This window comes from Eptatretus burgeri, chromosome 1 (genome assembly GCF_056783735.1).
Source record: "Eptatretus burgeri isolate ZD-2024b chromosome 1, Ebu_testis_v1, whole genome shotgun sequence".
NCBI lineage: Eukaryota > Metazoa > Chordata > Myxini > Myxiniformes > Myxinidae > Eptatretus > Eptatretus burgeri.
The window spans coordinates 163,633,165-163,654,075 of record NC_140961.1 but is presented as its reverse complement, the minus strand read 5'-3'; the positions used below and the strand labels follow the sequence as shown (position 1 = coordinate 163,654,075).

The 20,911-nt window shown below is 44.9% G+C and overlaps 1 protein-coding gene across 13 annotated transcripts in view; it reads right to left on the bottom strand.

Annotated features, from left to right (window-relative positions):
- Positions 1–14,727, bottom strand: part of LOC147035912 (spermatid perinuclear RNA-binding protein-like) — an 80,238-nt gene extending 65,511 nt beyond the window's left edge. For 9 of the 13 annotated variants that reach the window (XM_085848155.1, XM_085848214.1, XM_085848161.1 and 6 more), the window contains exons 1-5: positions 14,319–14,446; positions 12,366–12,515; positions 11,460–11,679; positions 11,113–11,354; positions 2,139–2,310 (exon numbers count right to left, since the gene is read on the bottom strand). In XM_085848155.1, the coding sequence (XP_085704281.1) occupies positions 2,139–2,310; positions 11,113–11,354; positions 11,460–11,679; positions 12,366–12,515; positions 14,319–14,431 (897 nt within the window). In that variant the 5' untranslated portion in view covers positions 14,432–14,446. Of the gene's footprint in view, positions 1–2,138; positions 2,311–11,112; positions 11,355–11,459; positions 11,680–12,365; positions 12,516–12,967; positions 12,992–14,318; positions 14,447–14,539 lie in introns of those variants that run through there. The other 4 variants (XM_085848196.1, XM_085848178.1, XM_085848205.1 and 1 more) reach the window with 4 other exon arrangements.
- Between the last annotated feature and the right edge of the window lie 6,184 nt (positions 14,728–20,911).

The window sequence follows — 20,911 nt, the reverse complement described above, 5'->3', positions numbered from 1 at the left end:
GGCGAGGCCGGAAAGGAGACTGTAGAAGACAGAAAGACCACCGACCTGCCTGCGGTGAGGGAGTGAGAGACCCAAAGACTCAGCCTCATCGTGGGATGGAAGTAACTGCTGAGACCCAAAGACAATGGCTTTGGAAGTAACTGCTGAAATATCTGTCTCTAACATCTTTGATCTTTATTCCTTTCACATCTCTCTCTACTTTTTCACATTTCTCTTTATTCATTCTAATCCTTGCTTTTTCTTTTCTTTTTCTTACTTTTTATCTCCAGTATCTTGTACTCTCAATTTATCTTTCTTCATCTGTCAAGGGAGTGAATTTTTTTTTTTTCCCTACCCCTCCAGAAAAAAATATTTTTACAACATTTTTTACAATTTGTTTTTGTGAGGCTCATTGGATGGGTGTGAGGGTTGAGGAGTAGCAGCTGAAACAGGAATCCGATCCGGGTTCCTCCCGATTCCAGATTTACCTAGTCAGGTTCCTTCTTATGGCTCCGATGCCGTGAAATTTGGTCTTTCATTTGGCAAAGTTCAGAGATACAAAATGTTCATACTACAGCCACAGTGGGGAGAAAAAGTTTGTGAACCCTTTAGAATTTTCTGTATTTCTGCATAAATTTGATGTAAAATGTTATGTGATCATATCTTCATGCAAGTCCTAAAAACAGATAAAAAGAACCTGATTAAATAAGTAGCACACAAAAAAAAAAAAAATCGACTTTTTCATTTACTGATGATGAAGCAAAATGATCGAACGTTCAATTTCTTTGTTGGAAACGGTGTGAGAACCTCGAAGTGAATCAGCTCAATAAAGGGGCTAATTAGTCATGTGTTTCAATCAATGGAATGAAAATCAGGAGTGAGTTTGGGTGGCCCTGCCCTTTATAAAAATAAAAAAAAACAAACTTTGTTCGTCACACTCAGAGTATGGTTTTCACCACACAGGTTTGTGGAAGCATGTCATGCCCGGATCAAAAGAGATGTATGACGATCTCAGAAAAAGAGTTGTTGATGCTCATCGGTCTGGAAAGGATGAAAACCCATTTCTGAAGATGTTGGGCTCCACCAATCCACCGTCAGGAAGACGGTGTACAAATGGAGGAAATTCAACACCATTGTCACTCTTTCCAGGAGTGCTCATACACAACAAGAATCACTCCAAGAGCAAGGCATACAATAATCCAGGAGGTTACAAGGAACCCCAGGGTAGCATCAAAGGATCTGCAGGCCTCTCTTGCATTGACTGTCAGTGTTCACGAGTTCACCATCAGGAAAACACTGAACAAGAATGGTGTACATGGGAGGATGGCAAGAAGGAAACCACTGCGCTCCAAGAACAATATTGCCGCCCATCTCAAGTTTGTCAAAGACCACCTGGATGATCTTGAAGGCCATTTACTGGAAGAATGTTCTGTGGACAGGTGAGTTGAAAGTGGCATGTTTTTGGCTTAAATGGGAAATAAATAAAGGTATAAAGGCGTAAAAGTAATCAATTCCGGTTATAAAGGCATCAGTCATAAACTGACGAGACAGACGGACATGAACCAATTGCTTAATCCCGCTTTTCACTTCACGTGCATGGAGAAACAGACACCATTTTAATTGTAAGAAGAGACACCATTGGCACTATCTCGGCGACTATCTTGACGATCCATATTCAAGCCAGTCCCATCATGGCTCCTCCTGCCCTCTCATCCGTCCGACCAGGTGAAACGCATTTCATTTCATCAGAATCCCACACCTGGTGACCCTCCTCAATTATTCTAAACTGAGCATTCACTGCTATCCCTTCATCCCCCAACTATCCCAATTGTGGAATAGACTTCATGCATTTGTTGTCTCATGCCCATACCTCCTGTGTGTCAGATGTGCTGCTCATTATCACCACATGCTTTCTCCCATACATGCCTCTGCTCTCTCTCCGACCCTCGGTGATTTTGCTTTTTCTGTAAACCTTGTGCACGAATGCCAATTTAACTGGTTGTGTATTGCAATTTACTTGTGCTTTCGATATTTAATGGTAGCAATTATACATGGATTTTTTTGTCTTCAGAAAAGTGATTTTTCTTTTCAGCGAAAAAGGTCATATGGGATGCAATGCATTAGAGCCAAGATCTTTGCTCAAAGCCGGACAAACTCACTCTAAGCTGGTCCGGAAGAGTGAGAGAAATCAACGTCACATTCCAACGAGTAGGCTTGTCCTTGCAGATGATCACAAGATCAAAATATCTATCTCCACGGAGAAGCAATCCTTTAGCCACCGCTCCAGTTCGCACAATACCACACGACTCCCATGAACTCGAGTCCTCAGCACTTGTTGCGTTCATTGAGGGGGGTATGGGTAAAAAAAAAACAACAACAAAATTATTGTTGAAAAGTCAGAAGATGTCTTGATTCATAACGACACAAACAGGTTCACAAGCAGTTGATGAAGTACAATCTCAGAAACAACTAGAAAGAGCAATCAGAGATTGCAGACCCTCGCCACGACTTGTTTTGTGTGGTGCACTCTGTGTGGCAAACAAATGGAAGGATTTCATCAATGAAAAGTCATTGATTGTAAATGAAAGGTCTAAATGGTCTCAAGGAAGGTCCAATGGTCAAAAGGTCTGTAGGGGAAGAAAGGGCTTTCAAAGGTCAAAAGGGTAAAATTCCATAAGTAGTTGGAGTGTAATGGGTCTATAGGTTTTTAAAGGATGTAAATGTCGGAAGGGTTTAAAAGGGTCTTAAAAGTCAAAAAGGTCTATGAGGTCTGAAGATCAATGAAGTCTGAGATACTATGGGGTCTAAAGGGGTCTAAAGGGGACGTCCCAATAGTACTTAGGGTTGAACGGGTTTCAAAAGGTGCGAAAGGGATCGAAAGGACCTTCAAAGGTGTAAGGGGTTTAAATAGTCGATAGTTCTAAAAGCTCAAGGGCTATTGAAACAGCCAAACTGGCCTAAATGGTCGAAAGGTCAGGGTTGGCAACCCAAATACCAAGAAGAGCCATCTTCTCAAATTCTGTCAAAAACATATCGGAAGAGCCACAATAGATGCAACCCTTATTAAAAAAAAAAATTAATAACAATCCAGAATCATTGCTTACCGACAATCATTCGTTCCTCTTTAACAGACAGTAACCATCTCCGATTTGGAAAATTCCTCATAGAAAAAAAAGTTATGACGTCAAAATATCTCCGCGAATGGAAATCGCCTAAAAAATTATCTCCGAAACTCGGCAAGCTTTTTGAATTGTTTGCGGGAATCGAACAGGGCAATAGCAGAGATGAATTACTGAACACATGATACATTACTATGACGTCATATCAATTTTTATGACGTCATTCCTATTTTTTGACATTTTTTGTTTCACAACCCAGAGTTTTCATCGGATCTTCGTGAAACTTGCCATGTATATGCAGAAAGCCCATGCGCAGGCAGTAACCATCTCCGATTTTGGAAATTCTTCTGAGAAAAAAGTTGACGTCATAATATCGCCACTAATGGAAATCGCCTATACCATTATCTCCGAAACTAGGCAAGCTGTTTGAATTTTGTTTGCGGGAATCAAGCCGGGCATTAGCACAGATAATTTATCGCAAACCTGATAAGTCATATTCGTTTTTACGACGTCATCATTAAGAGGACGAGGATCTTAGCTCATTTGAGCTTGTTTCCTGAGAGTTTGCTTCTGTACCAATCTTGTCCATGGTGTCCCAATCTTGCCCCATACATTCTCCCCTACTCCTCTTTCCTCCACACATCCCTTATTTGTACAAAGCGTTTCTCAACCTTGGACTTTGTATCCGAAATACAAAATAAAGCATCACATAGACATACACATTGATTTGTCATGGAATACATGTTCACTGGTGTTCACAAACTTTTCACATATTCCATTAAATCATCGATCCGGTTCCGGTTCCTGAGCGACGGCGGCGGTTCTTCTTCTTCTTCAGGGTCTCTGCCGATTTTCTCAAAGATAAGTTTTCCGGTCGTTTTTGTCACGTTTTTACTGTCATTTTGTTATCTCTGTGTTTACTGTGCGTTTCTAGTTCGATCTTGTGTTAAAACTTGTGCTTATTGTCAAGTTTTCGACGTCTTTTCATGTCGGGTTTCCTTGAGGCCTACCCTTCTTCCTGTTTGTGTGCGCGATCGTGTGTATTGTATTTTCTCCATACTACCACGAGTCTTTATTTTCTCCACTTTTCCCTCCACCCTCCTTCTATCCCTCTCAACGAAACCCTCTGTTTCATGTCTCAAAACATTTTTTTTAATTTTTACTTTTACCTCACGTTGTACCCCACATGACCATGTGACTTCCTGTACCAACCCTTCCTCCTCCTTCTGCAGATCTACCATCTACTTTTGTTTACCCACATTCACCACACACATTCGTGTTTTTAGCAACCACTATCCTCCTGACAGTCTCATTACTCAACACCCCAAACACACAACACACACGATGGCGGCAATATGTGAGTGGCATGTCTCTCATGTCCGGTTCTGTCACATGTGACTGCCGAAGGTGATCTGAGGGCTTCGGTCAAGGTGACCAATGAGAGAATACGAGATGGAAGATTCACGAAGACTATGGACGACTGTGTTCGCCACGGAGTATGCATCCAAGAAGGATCGCAGAGTGAATATCAACTTGCAGCCGATGAATCGGCCTCGGCTTGCGGCCTATGAGCAGCGATGAGAGGCGGACGGAGACATCGGCACATCTGCTGGGACCCCAGGTGGCTTTGAAGCCTCTTCCCGTGTGGTGAACGTCGAGAGAAAGACAAATGTAGTCCATTGCCGTTTGAATAGACGCTGCAAGGTGGGCCAAACTGCTGGTATATCAACCGGAACCTTGGACGATTTGGGAGCCTCTTCACTGAAAGTAGACATTGAAAGGAGAAGAACAAATGAGGTATGCTGCCGTGTGGATCGCGCATGAACCGGACTCTTGTGCAGACTACATGGCGGACCTTGGAGAGGAGGGACCGACGTTGGAGGATGGCAGTGATAAGAATGCATACGGAAAAGTGAATGCTCAGGAAGTACCACCAACACCAGGTCTGATGGATATAGATGCCCTTTGTGAACAGACGTGGCTCTGATGAACCGCATAAAACTCAGGATGCCAGAAGCGAAGGTTTGAAGGATGGGATTGGGGTAGCCAGTTCCCAGTGGGCCCCCATCTCCACATCCCATTGGGCCACACACACACACACACACACACACACACACACACACACACACACACACACACACACACACACACACACACACACACACACACACACGGAGATGGGGATAACGAAATGTGCATGGCTCTGTGATGTGCGAGTCGGGGTGGTGCTATGAAGCAGACCATGGTGATGCATTGATCGTGACGCCGGGAAATTCTGGGGGAATCCACCCGAACGGTAGATGTCAGCCAATGAAGGTGCGGGAAAAATGAGCGGAATGCAATGCTGTGTGACTCGTGTACTGTCCGGAGTCTTGGGCGAGCTGCGTGGCCAGTCCCGGGGCAGAGGGGTCTTTAGTAAAACGGGAGGAGGTGATGAAGATCGGGCACAGGGAAACGACGGAACATCTTGTGCTGATAAAAAAGGAAAAAAATATCTGAAACAAAGTCACAGGCCTCCACAGAAGCCCTTTGTTTATGTGGCTACTCCAAGCAGCAGGAAAGTACACTGTAAAAAAAAAAAATGATGACTGCACCTTCTCAAGCAAGAAAAAAAAAAAATCACCTTGCAAAGATACACGATTATGCACCAAAACAAGAAGCTGTAAAAGTCTCTTCACTCTCAAAGACAACACTCCAGAGACAAAAACTACAAACAGAAAGCTGGAGTGTTGAAGAGAAGGAGATCATCCTCCAATGGAGAGGGTATTCCATACATGAGGCATGGAGGAGGAAAAGTCATGGTGAGCAGTTGAGGGACCAGCTGAGAAAAGAAAGGAAATTGGCTGCGAATGCGGAGAGACACCCCTTGATAAATTTGAGAAGATTTTTTTTTCAACAATCAATAGATATCTCGATAAAGATCGAATCAAAGAAATTAATCTCTGGCAAGGCAATGAAGAAACAAAATCCCACCATGGAAACAGATTCGTAACACAAAGAGAGCAACTGAGGAAGGAAGGAAGGTCAGATTCAACATTTCAGGAAAGGAAACAGAATCCCAAACCAACAAAGTACAAATACAAAATCAAAGACAAAGACCTCGAGTGCTTGGGTGCTGATAACAAACTCAAAATAGAAATGATAGCAAGGAAGATTTTTTTAAAAACCTATGAGGAAGCAAACAACAAGAGAAAACAAAACCACATGTTTGAGAGTAACCCGAAGCGATTCCACCGCAAATTTGGGAAACAAAAGCGGAATGTGTCAACTCCACCTGAAAATGAAAAGCCAGAAAAATTATTGAAAGGTATTTTTGAATATCAAAAGGAACATAACAAGGAAGCGGAATGGATCCCACAATTGGTACGTACATAAGAAGCAACATCTCGAGGAAATGTCCCAAGTGATCGTGGATGAAGAAAAAAAATTGGAAAACAACTTCAAAAAATGCCAAACTTTAAAATCCCAGGCCCAGATGGAATTCCAAACTTTTGGCTGAAACAACTTGATGCTCTCTGCAATCACGACAAGCCAGGACATTCATTGAACTGATTCAAGAGGAAATGGCAGTGGATGAATGGCTCGTAGAAGGAAACACATTTTTCTCCCAAAAATCTGAAGAAACCCAACTTCCTCACAAATACTGACAAATAACATGCCAACCAACAACATACAAACTTCAAACAGGAATCATGACATAAATGACGTACCATCACAGAACGTAACAAGGTTTGGCGGCAGAACAAAAGGGATGCGAGAGGTTGTGATGGAACAATTGACCACCTACGACTGAACAAGGCCGAACTTGAAAATTGCAAAGTGTGAAGAACCAAATTGTCCACCGCCTGGATAGACTAAAAGAAAGCTTTCGACAGTGTCCCACATTCGTGAATGATAAAATGCATGCAAATATGCCAAATCAATCCCCAAATCATCAAACTGATTGAGAAAGTAATGGAACTGTGGAATAGCACATTGATATTGTTGTGGAGCCGGGTGTCGGTGGCGAGCACCACCGTGAGGGGGAGCAGTAGAGTCGGCTCCACCGAACACACCGGAATTTAGGTCGTGACCCTCGGATAAGTCCGGAAGGCAGGGTCCCTTACTGGATCATGAATCGCCAATAATTAGACCGCGTCGGGTAGGGTCAATTGCCAAACTTCAATATACCTAAGTATCCACGCGGGAAAGCTACCGGGGAATTCACACCCTCGACAGTCCTCAAGCGGGACGAGAGCAGGAAGAAGATTAGACGTTCATTGACCATTTTCTCCATTAATTTACTGACCACCGAAATGAGAGCAATCGGTCGGTAGGAGCATGGGTTGGAGGGATCTTTCCCGACTTTGTGAATGGGAATGACAACGGAATGTTTCCAGTTGTGGGGAAGCTTTCCTCAAGATCAGGCATTGTTCAAGAGCTCAAGAAACACTCCCAGCACCTTATAATCAATGTGTTTGAACATGCTGTACGTTGACTGGTCAAAACCAGGCGCCCTATTCTTGGATTGTGAAATGGCTTCCTTGAGTTCCCGAAGTGAGAAGTCCAGGTTCAGCGTAAAGCTTACCGGGCTGGTGTCATAGATGATGGCTTGGTGTAGATTGGAAAATTAACGCTTATGGGCTTTGAGCTCTGGGTTGATGTTGGCATCTCCAGTGGGGTTGAAGAAGTGAGCTCCCAACGTAGAGACTTGGTACTGTTCAAACAGAGGGTTTCATTGTTGGAGAAGAGCGCAGGGACAGTTCTCCCTCGTTCTTTGCTTCCGTTCACGCATTTCACTCTTCTCCAGATGGTTTGGAGGGGGACATCTGGGTTAATAGAAGCACAATAGGAACACCACGAGGCAGTCTTGGCACGTTTGTTAGCTTGCTGGGCTTGAAGTCTTCTCATTTTGAACTCCAAGGCATCTTCAATCTATGCGAATTTTCTTACTCTTTTAAGAGCAGCCCTCCGAGCCCAGATTGCCTGCTTGCATAAGTCATTCCACCAGGGGACTTTGATTTTCCAACCAGCTGAACTTTTGCAGATGGGGATTAAATCCTGGGCGATGGTCTTTTTGTTTTGACTAAATTACTGTTGGAATTGTCAATGTCCATATTCGAAAGCTCAATCTTCACTTCCTCAGAACACAGTTTAAAAGCGGTCCCAGTTGGCCTTGCAAAAGTTCCACAAGGGGGATCTGTCCCATTTAAGGCAGGTTATCACCTGGAAGTAGGCACTGCCCATGCTGTCAGAGGAGACGGTCCATTCGCATCTTGCTGCTGCAGATGTGGACACAAAGGTGAGGTCAAGAGGTGAAATCTGCCAAGTTCATCAGATCAGGTTAGGTCAGGTATGGGAGCATGCGCCGGATCAGCGTGTCCACTTTCCGCCAGTACTCCAGGAGCCTCTGTCTGGCCATCCCCATCTTCTTGAGAAGATGGATTGACAAAAGTCCCAGTACCATCATTTAAAAGCACTAAGTCAAAGCATCGATGATGCTTATGATGCATTCGCTGTTTCTATCGGTGAGTTTGGAGCCCCAAAGATAATTGAGGCTGTTAAAGTTGCCACAGAAAAGTATTACCCCTTCACACTTGCATAAAACCCATTGGAGTATGTTGTCGATTAGGGGTCGGCACGGATTGTAAAAATTTACAATTGTAACAACTTCCCTTGTGCTGGGGTTTGATGATATTACATTCCAGCTGGACGTTACAGTCAGTTTCTATGAAGGGAACACTGATCTTGACGAACACCCCATAGCCACCTCCACTCCCACATTCTCTGTCCCTGCGTACAAGGGTGTAACCAGGAATCCGAAAATGGTTGTGACATTTTAACCAGGGTTCTTGTATACGGATTATATCCGGTTTGGAACTGAGATCGCAAATGTATTTGCTAAACTCTGACCCATGTGCGGCTAAACTTTTTGCATTCCATTGGATGATCTTCATTACTCAGCAGGGGAGTCCTGTGACTGTTTTGAATCTGACTCTCTATTATGACCTGATTGGCTAAACATTTTGTTTGTCTTCTTGGAAGAAAATCCCTCCCAACCCAGGTGTTTTATGGCTGTTGTGGAAATCGTGTTGATTTTCTGAGATCTGCTTTTGGCTTGGGCTGAACAACACTTTGTTGATGAAACCGATGAACCCCATTTTTGTAATATTCATACCCACATCAGTGATTGTGCTCTCTGTTTGACATTCTGAATCTTTCATTTTGGTCTGAACCCCCACCAATTTAGTTAGTACTTTGACCAGGCCCTCAGTTAGGGTCTTACTATTGACCTCATTTATTGGGGTCTTGATTTGGGGACCTTCTGGACAGCCTCAGCATAGGATAGTTTCCTTTGAGTTTTCAACTTTTGGATCAAGGAAGCTCTTTGAAATTCAGGGCATCTCTGAAGGCTGCGCTGTGGTCCCCACCACAATTGGCACAAGACATTTTATCGCTGGTGCAGCTTCCATATTCATGCGCTCCGTTACATTCACTGCAGCGTCGTTTGCACCTGCATGTGGAGCGGTATGACCAAACTTTTGGCACTTACCACATCCTCGTGGAGCAGGGATATATGCATGTGCAGTGCACTCAATTAATAAGTTGCCGGATCTGAGATGTTTGGCACTGGACACATCTCCAAATTCTTTTTTTTTAAATAAGTGTCGCCATTTTAATTGGGTTATCAGGGTTCAAGGGTTTGGAGCCAACTGAGGCCAAAACGATGACGACTAGTTTAGCATGGTGCTCTTCTGGGATGGGGGCCGTGACTGCTTTGGGTGGGTCCAACTCGTCTGTACTCTCACCTCACGCCGCAGTCTGCCCTTCTTGCTAACCTGGTTACCAGACTAGGAAGAACCCTCGTCGTCTTCTCCAGACACAATCATCTATGATCACCACCTTCCGGCATCCCGGAGGATTTCCATTGGCCAATTGAGCGGGGCATCGACCGTTATACAGGCAAGACAGGATACACAATACCGGAACAAGCCATAGCACCCTCGGCCCTCAAACCCGTCCTCGATATCCGCTCTGACATCATGCAATGCCAAGGTTCTCAAGCATTATTTTATCCTTTCACAACACTCACAAAGATTTTTCTGAAAACTGATAGCGAAAAAAGGAGGTTCAATCAATGAGGCTCCAGAACCCCACATAAGTCCTCAAAGAGCTGCATGCAGCTCCGGAGCTGCAGGTTGTCAATCCCCGTTTTAAAGGGTCTACCAGTGTAAACCTATAAAAAGGGGTCGACACGGTCTGTCGGGGATTTAAAGGGTAAAAAGTGTTGAAAGGGTTTTAAAAGGACCAAAAATGCAAAACTACTTAAAAATATATATATAAAAAATAAAATAAGGACAAAAAGGACACTCCCTTCTCTGCCAGCCCCTGCCCACCCCAACTCGATGTACTCCCTTCCCCGTTTCTTCCCCGTTTCTTCCCCATTCTTCAAAGCAAGAGGGGCGTATTAATGACATTAAGAGATTAAAATTAAATGAAGATATTAAATTCAACAATGGCAAATATCAAATTAAATTAAGACGTTCAAATTAAACAACAACGAAACATCTCGTGAGATGAAGGAATCTCGTGACGTGCGATAGGCATACAAACCGACATTACATTTTGAGTTAATTAGCCAATTATCTCACCACCTGGATAGAAATATTAAAAAGGGCTCCATTCGTTTTTGTGCAGCGACGTCATGAATGCAGAGATTAACAACGATCCAATGAGCCGCCTCGGAGGAGTCGGGAAACAACAAAAATTGTTAATGGACCAACTGACTGACTGATATCATTACGACCTTAACAGCTCATCTCAAAGCAAACGAACTGTCTGAAAGGTTTGTGCAAGTCCTCCAAATTCCATATAAAACACACACACCTTACCTTCACCCTTTCTACAAACCACTCAAGAATCTCAAAAGATCATGCCGAGGTTCACCAAACCCCATTTCTATCGTTCACCAAATCAACTATCCAACAGCAAAGAAATTGCAAATAGTACATGAAGGGTTAACCCAAAGCCTCACCTCCCATCAGAATCAGCATCAGTATCACATTTCAAACAGATGGTGTCGAGGGCTGGGAACCGCTTCGAGTCGCTTTCAGATGGGAACCGATTCGAGTACAGCTTCCCATCAGCCAGCATTGTGAGTGCAAGTTCGGTGGTGTTAATAAATGATTGCACAGCTTTGAGCTCTTCAGCCTGTGGGTAAATGGCCGAGTGCTTGGCCATGACGTGTCTGTCGTCTTTGGTCGATGACGGAGCCGCCTTCAGTGAAAAACACAACGTTTGTTCAGGCACATGACGTGCAAGCCGGGGTGCACATGATCAGAGTTAACAAAGTGCAAAACAGAACAGTCAGTGGAGACTAACCAAGTCTGCAGAGTAGGGTGAATGAGGCATTTGTGGTTGACACGAGTCTAATGCATCCATCCCCTTTTTGGATTGATGCATCCACAGATGCATCTCAGACTCATAACGTTGAAGGTCTTCCCAGTAGCTCATCTCAACATCATGTACATGCTGCTGTTCCTGGTACCACTGTTCCTCTTTGCGGCAGTAATCATCATACCACGAGCGGACATGTTCATCTCTGTAAGTACAAGCTCAGCAAAGTGAGGACCGTGAGGATAAGGCTCGATGGAAAGAGCAAAGGAGGAAACTCCGAACTCAGGAAAAAGATATTAAAAACACATCATAAAATTCTACCAAATAAGTTACGACGACGACAATGACACCCGGTAGAGTGCATACCTCCAAAAAGCTGAACAGTTTACGTTTTGGATCCCACCGAGAGGTCGGATCTGGATCCGGACCGAAAACAAAATCTCATCAGCTTGTTATAGTCACCTAACCAACTCGTCCACAACTTTTGGAGATACCGAGCCACACCGTATAATCGGGTTGAGCCCGGTCACTCAATGGTGAGGAACAACTTCAAAAAAAAAAATTAACATCAATCTGGTATCCAGATCTGAATCTTCACCAAAATGGAATCACTTTTTCCTCGTTACACACCTAACCTGTCCTACTTTCGTCTGCATCTGTCCACAACTTTCGGAGATATCCTCCTCATAGACAGACAGACAGAGATGAAAACATAACCTCGGTCGACCTTCGGTGGCGGAGTTAAAAAGCGAAATTCATGTTCAAACTTCACCAAGAGTGTTACTTCATTTGTGGGATAAATAAGTCACTGGTACGGCTTTGCGATTCACTTTGTGGTCGACAGGGTGCATCTCCGGAACAACATTTGAACATCTTGGTCACAAAGCTTACATGGGCTGCGTGTCATCATCAGGTGCTGGTTCTGTGCACGTGGCATGAACGGTGTCACCGCAAAGCGTCATCTTTCTCTCCCACGAGCGTCGGCTGCGCTTGCAAGATTTGATGGGAGTGCGAGGATGATTGCAGGGGTGTCTCAGGTGTCTGGGGAATAGGAGCAGTTAGCATGCGATTAGCATTCTGACATTTGGCCAAGAAACTGAGGTACAACACAAAGAACTCTGGCACGAGCCAGTATGAAGCACTCATGACTCGTAGCATGGCACTTTCACGATAGAGAGCCTTTCGGCTCTTGTGATCTTGACATCGATTTGCTTTTGGCACCTCATCAACACATTCTTATCGGTTTCCATTGCCCATACAACTGGGTACCAAGGGAAATGCCCAATCAAGTTTTGCTTTGCTGAAACACAAGTGGAACAGTCGTGCATATCTATCTATAATTCCAGCAATGTGTGTGTGCGTGTGCGCGTGCGCGTGCGTGTGCGTGTGCGTGTGCGTGTGCGTGTGCGTGTGCGTGTGCGTGCGTGTGTGCGTCCTCCACACGCACATACACGTCACAAAGTGTTCACGTCGTGTTCACAGAGTGTTCATACCGGAGTCACATAGTGTTCACGTAGTGTTCATGTAGTGTTCACACGGTGTTCACACGCGGTACCACCTACACCGTGCAGACACCTACACCGTGCTGACACCTACACCGTGCTGACACCTACACCGTGCTGACACCTACACCGTGCTGACACCTACACCGTGCTGACACCTACACCGTGCTGACACCTACACCGTGCTGACACCTACACCGTGCTGACACCTACACCGTGCTGACACCTACACCGTGCTGACACCTACACCGTGCTGACACCTACACCGTGCTGACACCTACACCGTGCTAACACCTACACCGTGCTGACACCTACACCGTGCTGACACCTACACCGTGCTGACACCTACACCGTGCTGACACCTACACCGTGCTGACACCTACACCGTGCTGACACCTACACCGTGCTGACACCGACACCGTGCTGACACCGACACCGTGCTGACACCGACACCGTGCTGACACCGACACCGTGCTGACACCGACACCGTGCTGACACCGACACCGTGCTGACACCGACACCGTGCTGACACCGACACCGTGCTGACACCGACACCGTGCTGACACCTACACCATACTAACACCTACACCGTGCTAACACCTACACCGTACTAACACCTACACCGTACTAACACCTACACCGTACTAACACCTACACCGTACTAACACCTACACCGTACTAACACCTACACCGTACTAACACCTACACCGTACTAACACCTACACCGTACTAACACCTACACCGTACTAACACCTATACCGTACTAACACCTACACCGTACTAACACCTATACCGTACTAACACCTACACCGTACTAACACCTACACCGTACTAACACCTACACCGTACTAACACCTATACCGTACTAACACCTACACCGTACTAACACCTACACCGTACTAACACCTACACCGTACTAACACCTATACCGTACTAACACCTACACCGTACTAACACCTACACCGTACTAACACCTATACCGTACTAACACCTACACCGTACTAACACCTATACCGTACTAACACCTACACCGTACTAACACCTACACCGTACTAACACCTATACCGTTGACGGAGTTGGTGTTTTCGGTTCCGGTGACCTCGGCTTTCACCGTTAAGTTACAAATGTCCACTTCGTGTGGAAAACAACGAAACGTTCTCGTTCAAACATCGAACTTCATTTTCGTCAAACAACGACGCGTCGAGTCGACGCCATGTTCTGAACCCTGGGAGGTAAAGGTTTGGTTAGGATTGGATAATGAACTAACGAATGCATCGGACACAGACACGGACACGGACACGTCCAACACGGACACGGACACATCACGAGGACAGGCTCCCACTGGGCAACGAGGCACTGTACATAGTGTGGAACCAACAAACGACGAACACCGCCATTGCGGATTCCAGCGACGAATTGAATTCCTTCACTCGTTAAAACCTCCTCACGAATCATTCAAACAAGGTCGTTATAACGTCCATAAATATCCATATAAAAACGAGTACAGAACCATAAACATTGTACATCTGTGATGTTCCCGATCGTTGGATACAAACATCGAACCTTTCTCCAGGACGTGAGGCGTGATGACGTCATCACGTTTCCAACATCAACACGTAAAGACACGTTCGGTTTGTTGTTTTCCGAACCCGCAGTTTAATCTCCCTATTTTCCCCTCGGTAAACTACAAATAAAACCCTTTTACCGATAACTTCACTGTCCGTGTTTAATTACACAGAATAAAAGGGGAAAGTACGACTCGAGCTGAACCGTTATAAAACATACCCCGAAATCAGCGAAGCGAATCGTGTTGTGCAGTTCATACACCGCCTCACGTGGAGCCGGTTTCACTCCATCGGTGTTTTGTGGTGAACCAAGGGAACTCCGATCAGTGGAAACTTCTACACATTTTACTCTCATCGAAATGTGTCCTCCTTCCTTCCCTCCATATCAGTTCTGCTTCATCAGGATAAAGATGACCGACCGGTGATTACAGGCAAAAAACGGCGCCGACACAAACATTGATACCACAAGGTGGAGGAACAAATAGAAGTCATTTCGCCGACCTCGGAAGGATTACCGACTGAGGGAACCTTGAAAAACCTTCAAATAAACTTGGGTAACAGATCCGGGTCAAGTTCGTTTTCTGTGCAAAACCCAACTGGGATTTTCGGTTTTCTTCACTTTCACTTTGCAAAGATCCCACAAGATCCAGCGTGTAACGATCCCACAAGATCCACCGTGTAACGATCCCACAAGATCCACCGTGTAACGATCCCACAAGATCCACCGTGTAACGATCCCACAAGATCCACCGTGTAACGATCCCACAAGATCCACCGTGTAACGATCCCACAAGATTCACCGTGTAACGATCCCACAAGATCCACCGTGTAACGATCCCACAAGATCCACCGTGTAACGATCCCACAAGATCCACCGTGTAACGATCCCACAAGATCCACCGTGTAACGATCCCACAAGATCCACCGTGTAACGATCCCACAAGATCCACCGTGTAACGATCCCACAAGATCCACCGTGTAACGATCCCACAAGATCCACCGTGTAACCATCCCACAAGATCCACCGTGTAACCATCCCACAAGATCCACCGTGTAACCATCCCACAAGATCCACCGTGTAACCATCCCACAAGATCCACCGTGTAACGATCCCACAAGATCCAGCGTGTAACGATCCCACAAGATCCAGCGTGTAACGATCCCACAAGATCCAGCGTGTAACGATCCCACAAGATCCACCGTGTAACGATCCCACAAGATCCACCTTGTAACGATCCGACAAGATCAACCTTGTAACGATCCCACAAGATCAACCTTGTAACGATCCCACAAGATCCACCGTGTAACCATCCCACAAGATCCACCGTGTAACCATCCCACACGATCCACCGTGTAACCATCCCACACGATCCACCATGTAACGATCCCACAAGATCCACCATCAAACCATCCGACAAGATCCACCTTGTAACAATCCGACAAGATCCACCGTGTAACAATCCGACAAGATCCACCGTGTAACCATCCGACAAGATCCACCTTGTAACGATCCGACAAGATCAACCTTGTAACGATCCGACAAGATCAACCTTGTAACGATCCGACAAGTTCCACCTTGTAACGATCCGACAAGATCAACCTTTCAACGATCCGACAAGATCAACCTTGTAACGATCCGACAAGATCAACCTTGTAACGATCCGACAAGATCCACCTTGTAACGATCCGACAAGATCAACCTTGTAACCATCCGACAAGATCCACCTTGTAACGATCCGACAAGATCAACCTTGTAACGATCCGACAAGATCCACCGTGTAATGATCCGACAAGATCCACCTTGTAACGATCCGACAAGATCAACCTTGTAATGATCCGACAAGGTCCACCTTGTAACAATCCGACAAGATCAACCTTGTAACAATCCGACAAGTTCCACCTTGTAACAATCTGACAAGATCCACCGTGTAATGATCCGACAAAATTCACCTTGTAACGATCCGACAAGATCAACCTTGTAACGATCCAACAAGTTCCACCTTGTAACAATCCGACAAGATCAACCTTGTAACGATTCGACAAGATCCACCTTGCAACGATCCGACAAGATCAACCTTGTAACAATCCGACAAGATCCACCTTGTAACGATCCGACAAGATCAACCTTGTAACGATCCGACAAGATCCACCTTGTAACGATCCGACAAGATCCACCTTGTAACGATCTGACAAGATCCACCTTGTAACGATCCGACAAGATCAACCTTGTAACGATCCGACAAGATCAACCTTGTAGCGATCCGACAAGTTCCACCTTGTAACAATCCGACAAGATCCACCGTGTAACGATCCGACAAGATCCACCTTGTAACGATCCGACAAGATCAATCTTATAACGATCCGACAAGATCGACTGTGTAATGACCCGACAAGATCGCCGTGTAATCACCCAACAAGATCCGAGATGTAACGATCCGACAAGTTCCACCGTGTAATGATCCGACAAGATCCACCTTGTAACAATCCGACAAGATCCACCGTGTAACGATCCGACAAGATCCACCTTGTAACGATCCGACAAGATCAATCTTATAACGATCCGACAAGATCGACTGTGTAATGACCCGACAAGATCGCCGTGTAATCACCCAACAAGATCCGAGATGTAACGATCCGACAAGTTCCACCGTGTAATGATCCGACAAGATCCACCTTGTAACAATCCGACAAGATCCACCGTGTAATGATCTCACAAGATCCACCTTGTAACGATCAGACAAGATCAACCTTGTAACGATCTGACAAGATCCACTGTGTAATCACCCAACAAGATCCGAGATGTAACGATCTGACAAGATACGATGATAAAGAGGATACACTCTATAATACACTGGGGATACTATCTATATTCTCATAAAAGACAATGTGTGTGTGTGTGCGTGCGTGCGTGTACGTGTACGTGCGTGCGTGCGTCCTCCATAACTCCAAAACTATGAAACCAAACAGCCTGAAACTTTCCATGTACACAAAGAAAACTCCAAGGAAGTGCATGAGTGAAAATTAGGTTTGGGTTAATTAAAAATCCCCTTTTGAAGATAATTAACAGCATTATTTAATTATATCCTTCATCAGACGATCCTCGGACACCTCGCTGTCCGACGTCTTAAGGCGTTTCCTGGGAAACTTCGCTGTTGTCTGAAGCCGCCATGTTTTTTTGGCCTTCTCAACCATGCCTTGACTTGGAACAGGCCGCAATGATTTCTTCATGATAAAGTTAATTTTTTTCACTTTCCTCACTCATATCGAATGCCTGTTCATCATAGCGATGAATCGTTGTGTACATCATTTTTGTAAGTACTATAGTTTTCAAATTAGGAGCTCAGAACGATTTCATGCATTATATGATAGGATCGGATATCGTCCGGACTAAATAATTGTCGAATTCTGTTGTGAAATCTGATACTTTAAAGAAATAACGAGTCTTCGAACTAAGCCGATATACCTATTTACTTTAAGCGAGCAAGGCATTGTTCGCTCCTCCAGACATACACAAGAAAATGTGTAATTTCCAAAACATTAAAATCATCTTTTGATACTGTTTAGAGAATTATATGGAGTGAACAAATAAATTGAGGAACTTCACAAAATTAACGAGCTTCAGTGAGTTGTACGATTTAATACATTCACTGCTTGACCTCACGCCTTGTCCCCCAGGGTTGTTTTGCATTAAGCTGCAACTCTTTTGTGGATAAAGTCATTATTTGAAGGAATTCATTTTATTTCATTAACTGCTGCATGCGTGATGAAGACTGGCTTGAAAGTGAAAGGGATCCAATATGTGATGCAGCAACAGCCTGGCCAAACGTTCCTTATCAACCATTTAATTGGAGTGCTTGCATGAGTGCTTAAGCCACTTGCAGAACGCCTTAAAGACAATTGTGGTACCGCGCGATGTCCTTGCTCTGAAATCCTGAGTGAGTGGTTTGTGCTCCATCACCCTGGGCGAGTGTCTCATACTCCATTGCCCTGAGTGAGTGGTTTGTGCTCCATCACCTGAAGCGAGTGGTTCATGCTCCATCACCCTGAGTGAGTGGTTTGTGCTCCATCACCTGAAGCGAGTGGTTCATGCTCCATCACCCTGAGCAAGTGGTTCATGCTCCATCACCCTGAGCAAGTTGTGAAATAACACCCGATTTCCGAGCCGTCTGCCATATTAGCATGTTCAAAATTACCGAGGCAAATTTTTTTCCACCCATCAGACACAGCTGTTTACTAAGATCATTGTTTGTGAACACATCCCTGAAACATCTAGATGAATGCAATGTTGTTTTTCGGTGAAAGCTACTCAAGGGTTCTGGGTTGGATACAGTCCATACTGCAGTCAGTAATCACACTAACTCCAATCTGCCGATTCCTGAAAAATTGCCGAAATCAGCCAAGCATGTGTGTGCGTGTGCGTATGCGTTGTTCATAAAGCAAACTCTCTCTCTCTGTCCCATCCTTGGTCTACCCCCTCCCATTCCAGTGCATCACTGTCCTCCCACACCTCTCTCACTCTCCCCTCCTCTCTCTCTCTCTGTCTGTCTCTGTCTCTGGACACATCCGGATGGTGGTTATGTCTGGACAGTGTTTATCTCCAGATGTGTCTGGGCAGGGTTTGTCTCCAGACCTGTGTGGGCCGTGTTGCTGTCCGGACGGAAGTTTGTCTCCGGACGTGTGCAAGTGGTGTTTGTCTCTGGCCAGCTTTGCTCCAGACACATCCGGGCAGTGTTTGTCTCTGGACCTGTCCAGGCGGTGTTTGTCTCTGGATGCGTCTGGGTGGTGCTCATCTCCGTACGCATCCGGGCGGTGTTTGTCTCTGGACCTGTCCAGGCAGTGTTTGTCTCTGGATGCGTCTGGGTGGTGCTCATCTCCGTACGCATCCGGGCGGTGTTTGTCTCTGGACCTGTCCAGGCGGTCTTTGTCTCTGGATGCGTCTGGGTGGTGCTCATCTCCGTACGCATCCAGGCGGTGTTTGTCTCTGGACTCGTCTAGGTGGTAATTAACACTCCACTGCATGCCTTCCTTCCTTTACTCTCACCTCACACTGTCTTCCCCCCCCACCCCTTCTTGCTCCCCCTCCCTCCTTTCTCTTCTCCCGCCCCTCTCTCCCTCTTTTTCTCTCCCTCCCCCTTTAGTATTCCCGTCAGCAAAGCGACAGGTGGTATTTGCTGGTGTATAATATGTAATACAATAATATTAACAATAATAACAAGAAAAAGAGCAATCAGAGTTTGCAGACCCTCGCCCAGACTTGTTTTGTGTGGAGTATTTTATGTGGTGTTTGTGTACTGGTGTGTTCCATAATTAATGAGACATAATTAGAACTGCCACTTTATAACTGCTGGCAGTGATGACCGGGTACCAGGACGTCCCCCTGTGATGCAACCCTGCTTTGATTGGACACCTGACCCTGACCCATGACGTTTTTCATTATTATTGAATTGAATTTAGAATGGGATTAAAATAAATTCAATTCATGTCAAACGGAAGAACAAATAGGTACAGTCCTACATTGGAGTCATCAGAAGGAACCCAAACAAAAAAAAAAGGGAAGATGAAGTCATCAGGAGGAACCTGGATAGGATTCGGATTTCAGCTGCCACGACTCTACCCTCAAACCCACCCAGGCACAGCCAAGTGAGCCTTATTCAAATAAAATAAAATAAAAAATAAAAAAAGAACCCAGATGAAAAAAATTAAAGACTTCTGGCTGCCAGACCATGTGTCCGATCAAGTTGAAATTTAAAACATATATTCCCCATAACTACGAGATCATAATTCTGAAGTTTCATTTTTATTGATTAAGCAGTTCCAAAGAAAACATTATTTAATATTGTTCTTCAATCCAATATGGCTGCCAAACCATGTGACTGATAAATTATTTCTTAACAAACTTGACAACCAAGGCTTATACAACCAGCTGTTCTGGAGAAGATGTTTTCGGGAAAATTCAATATGGCTGCCAAACCATGTGTCCTCTGATGTCAAATGTGGGAGCCTTTTGTTCCTCATGGGTAGGCGGTAATACGTGTAAAGTTTCACCTTGATCTGTTCAGCCACTTCAGAGAATAAGATTTTTGAAGCTTTAAAAAACAACAATTGGCTGCCAAATCACATGACCAATGACGTCATCAATTTTTTTTTCTGTGGACCATTTTATCCCGAGGTGACCCTCAAAAATTTTTACATATGCAATTATAACGTCATCACGAAGGCACCGAAGACATCATTTTTTTTTAAATCACACTTATTCCTCTTGAGGAGTACTTGCCGTGTGCCAAGTTTAAATTTTTTCCTTGGTGTGGGTTCAGATACAGAGGTCCAAAGTTTTTCCATATTTTCAACATGGCTGCCACATCACATGACC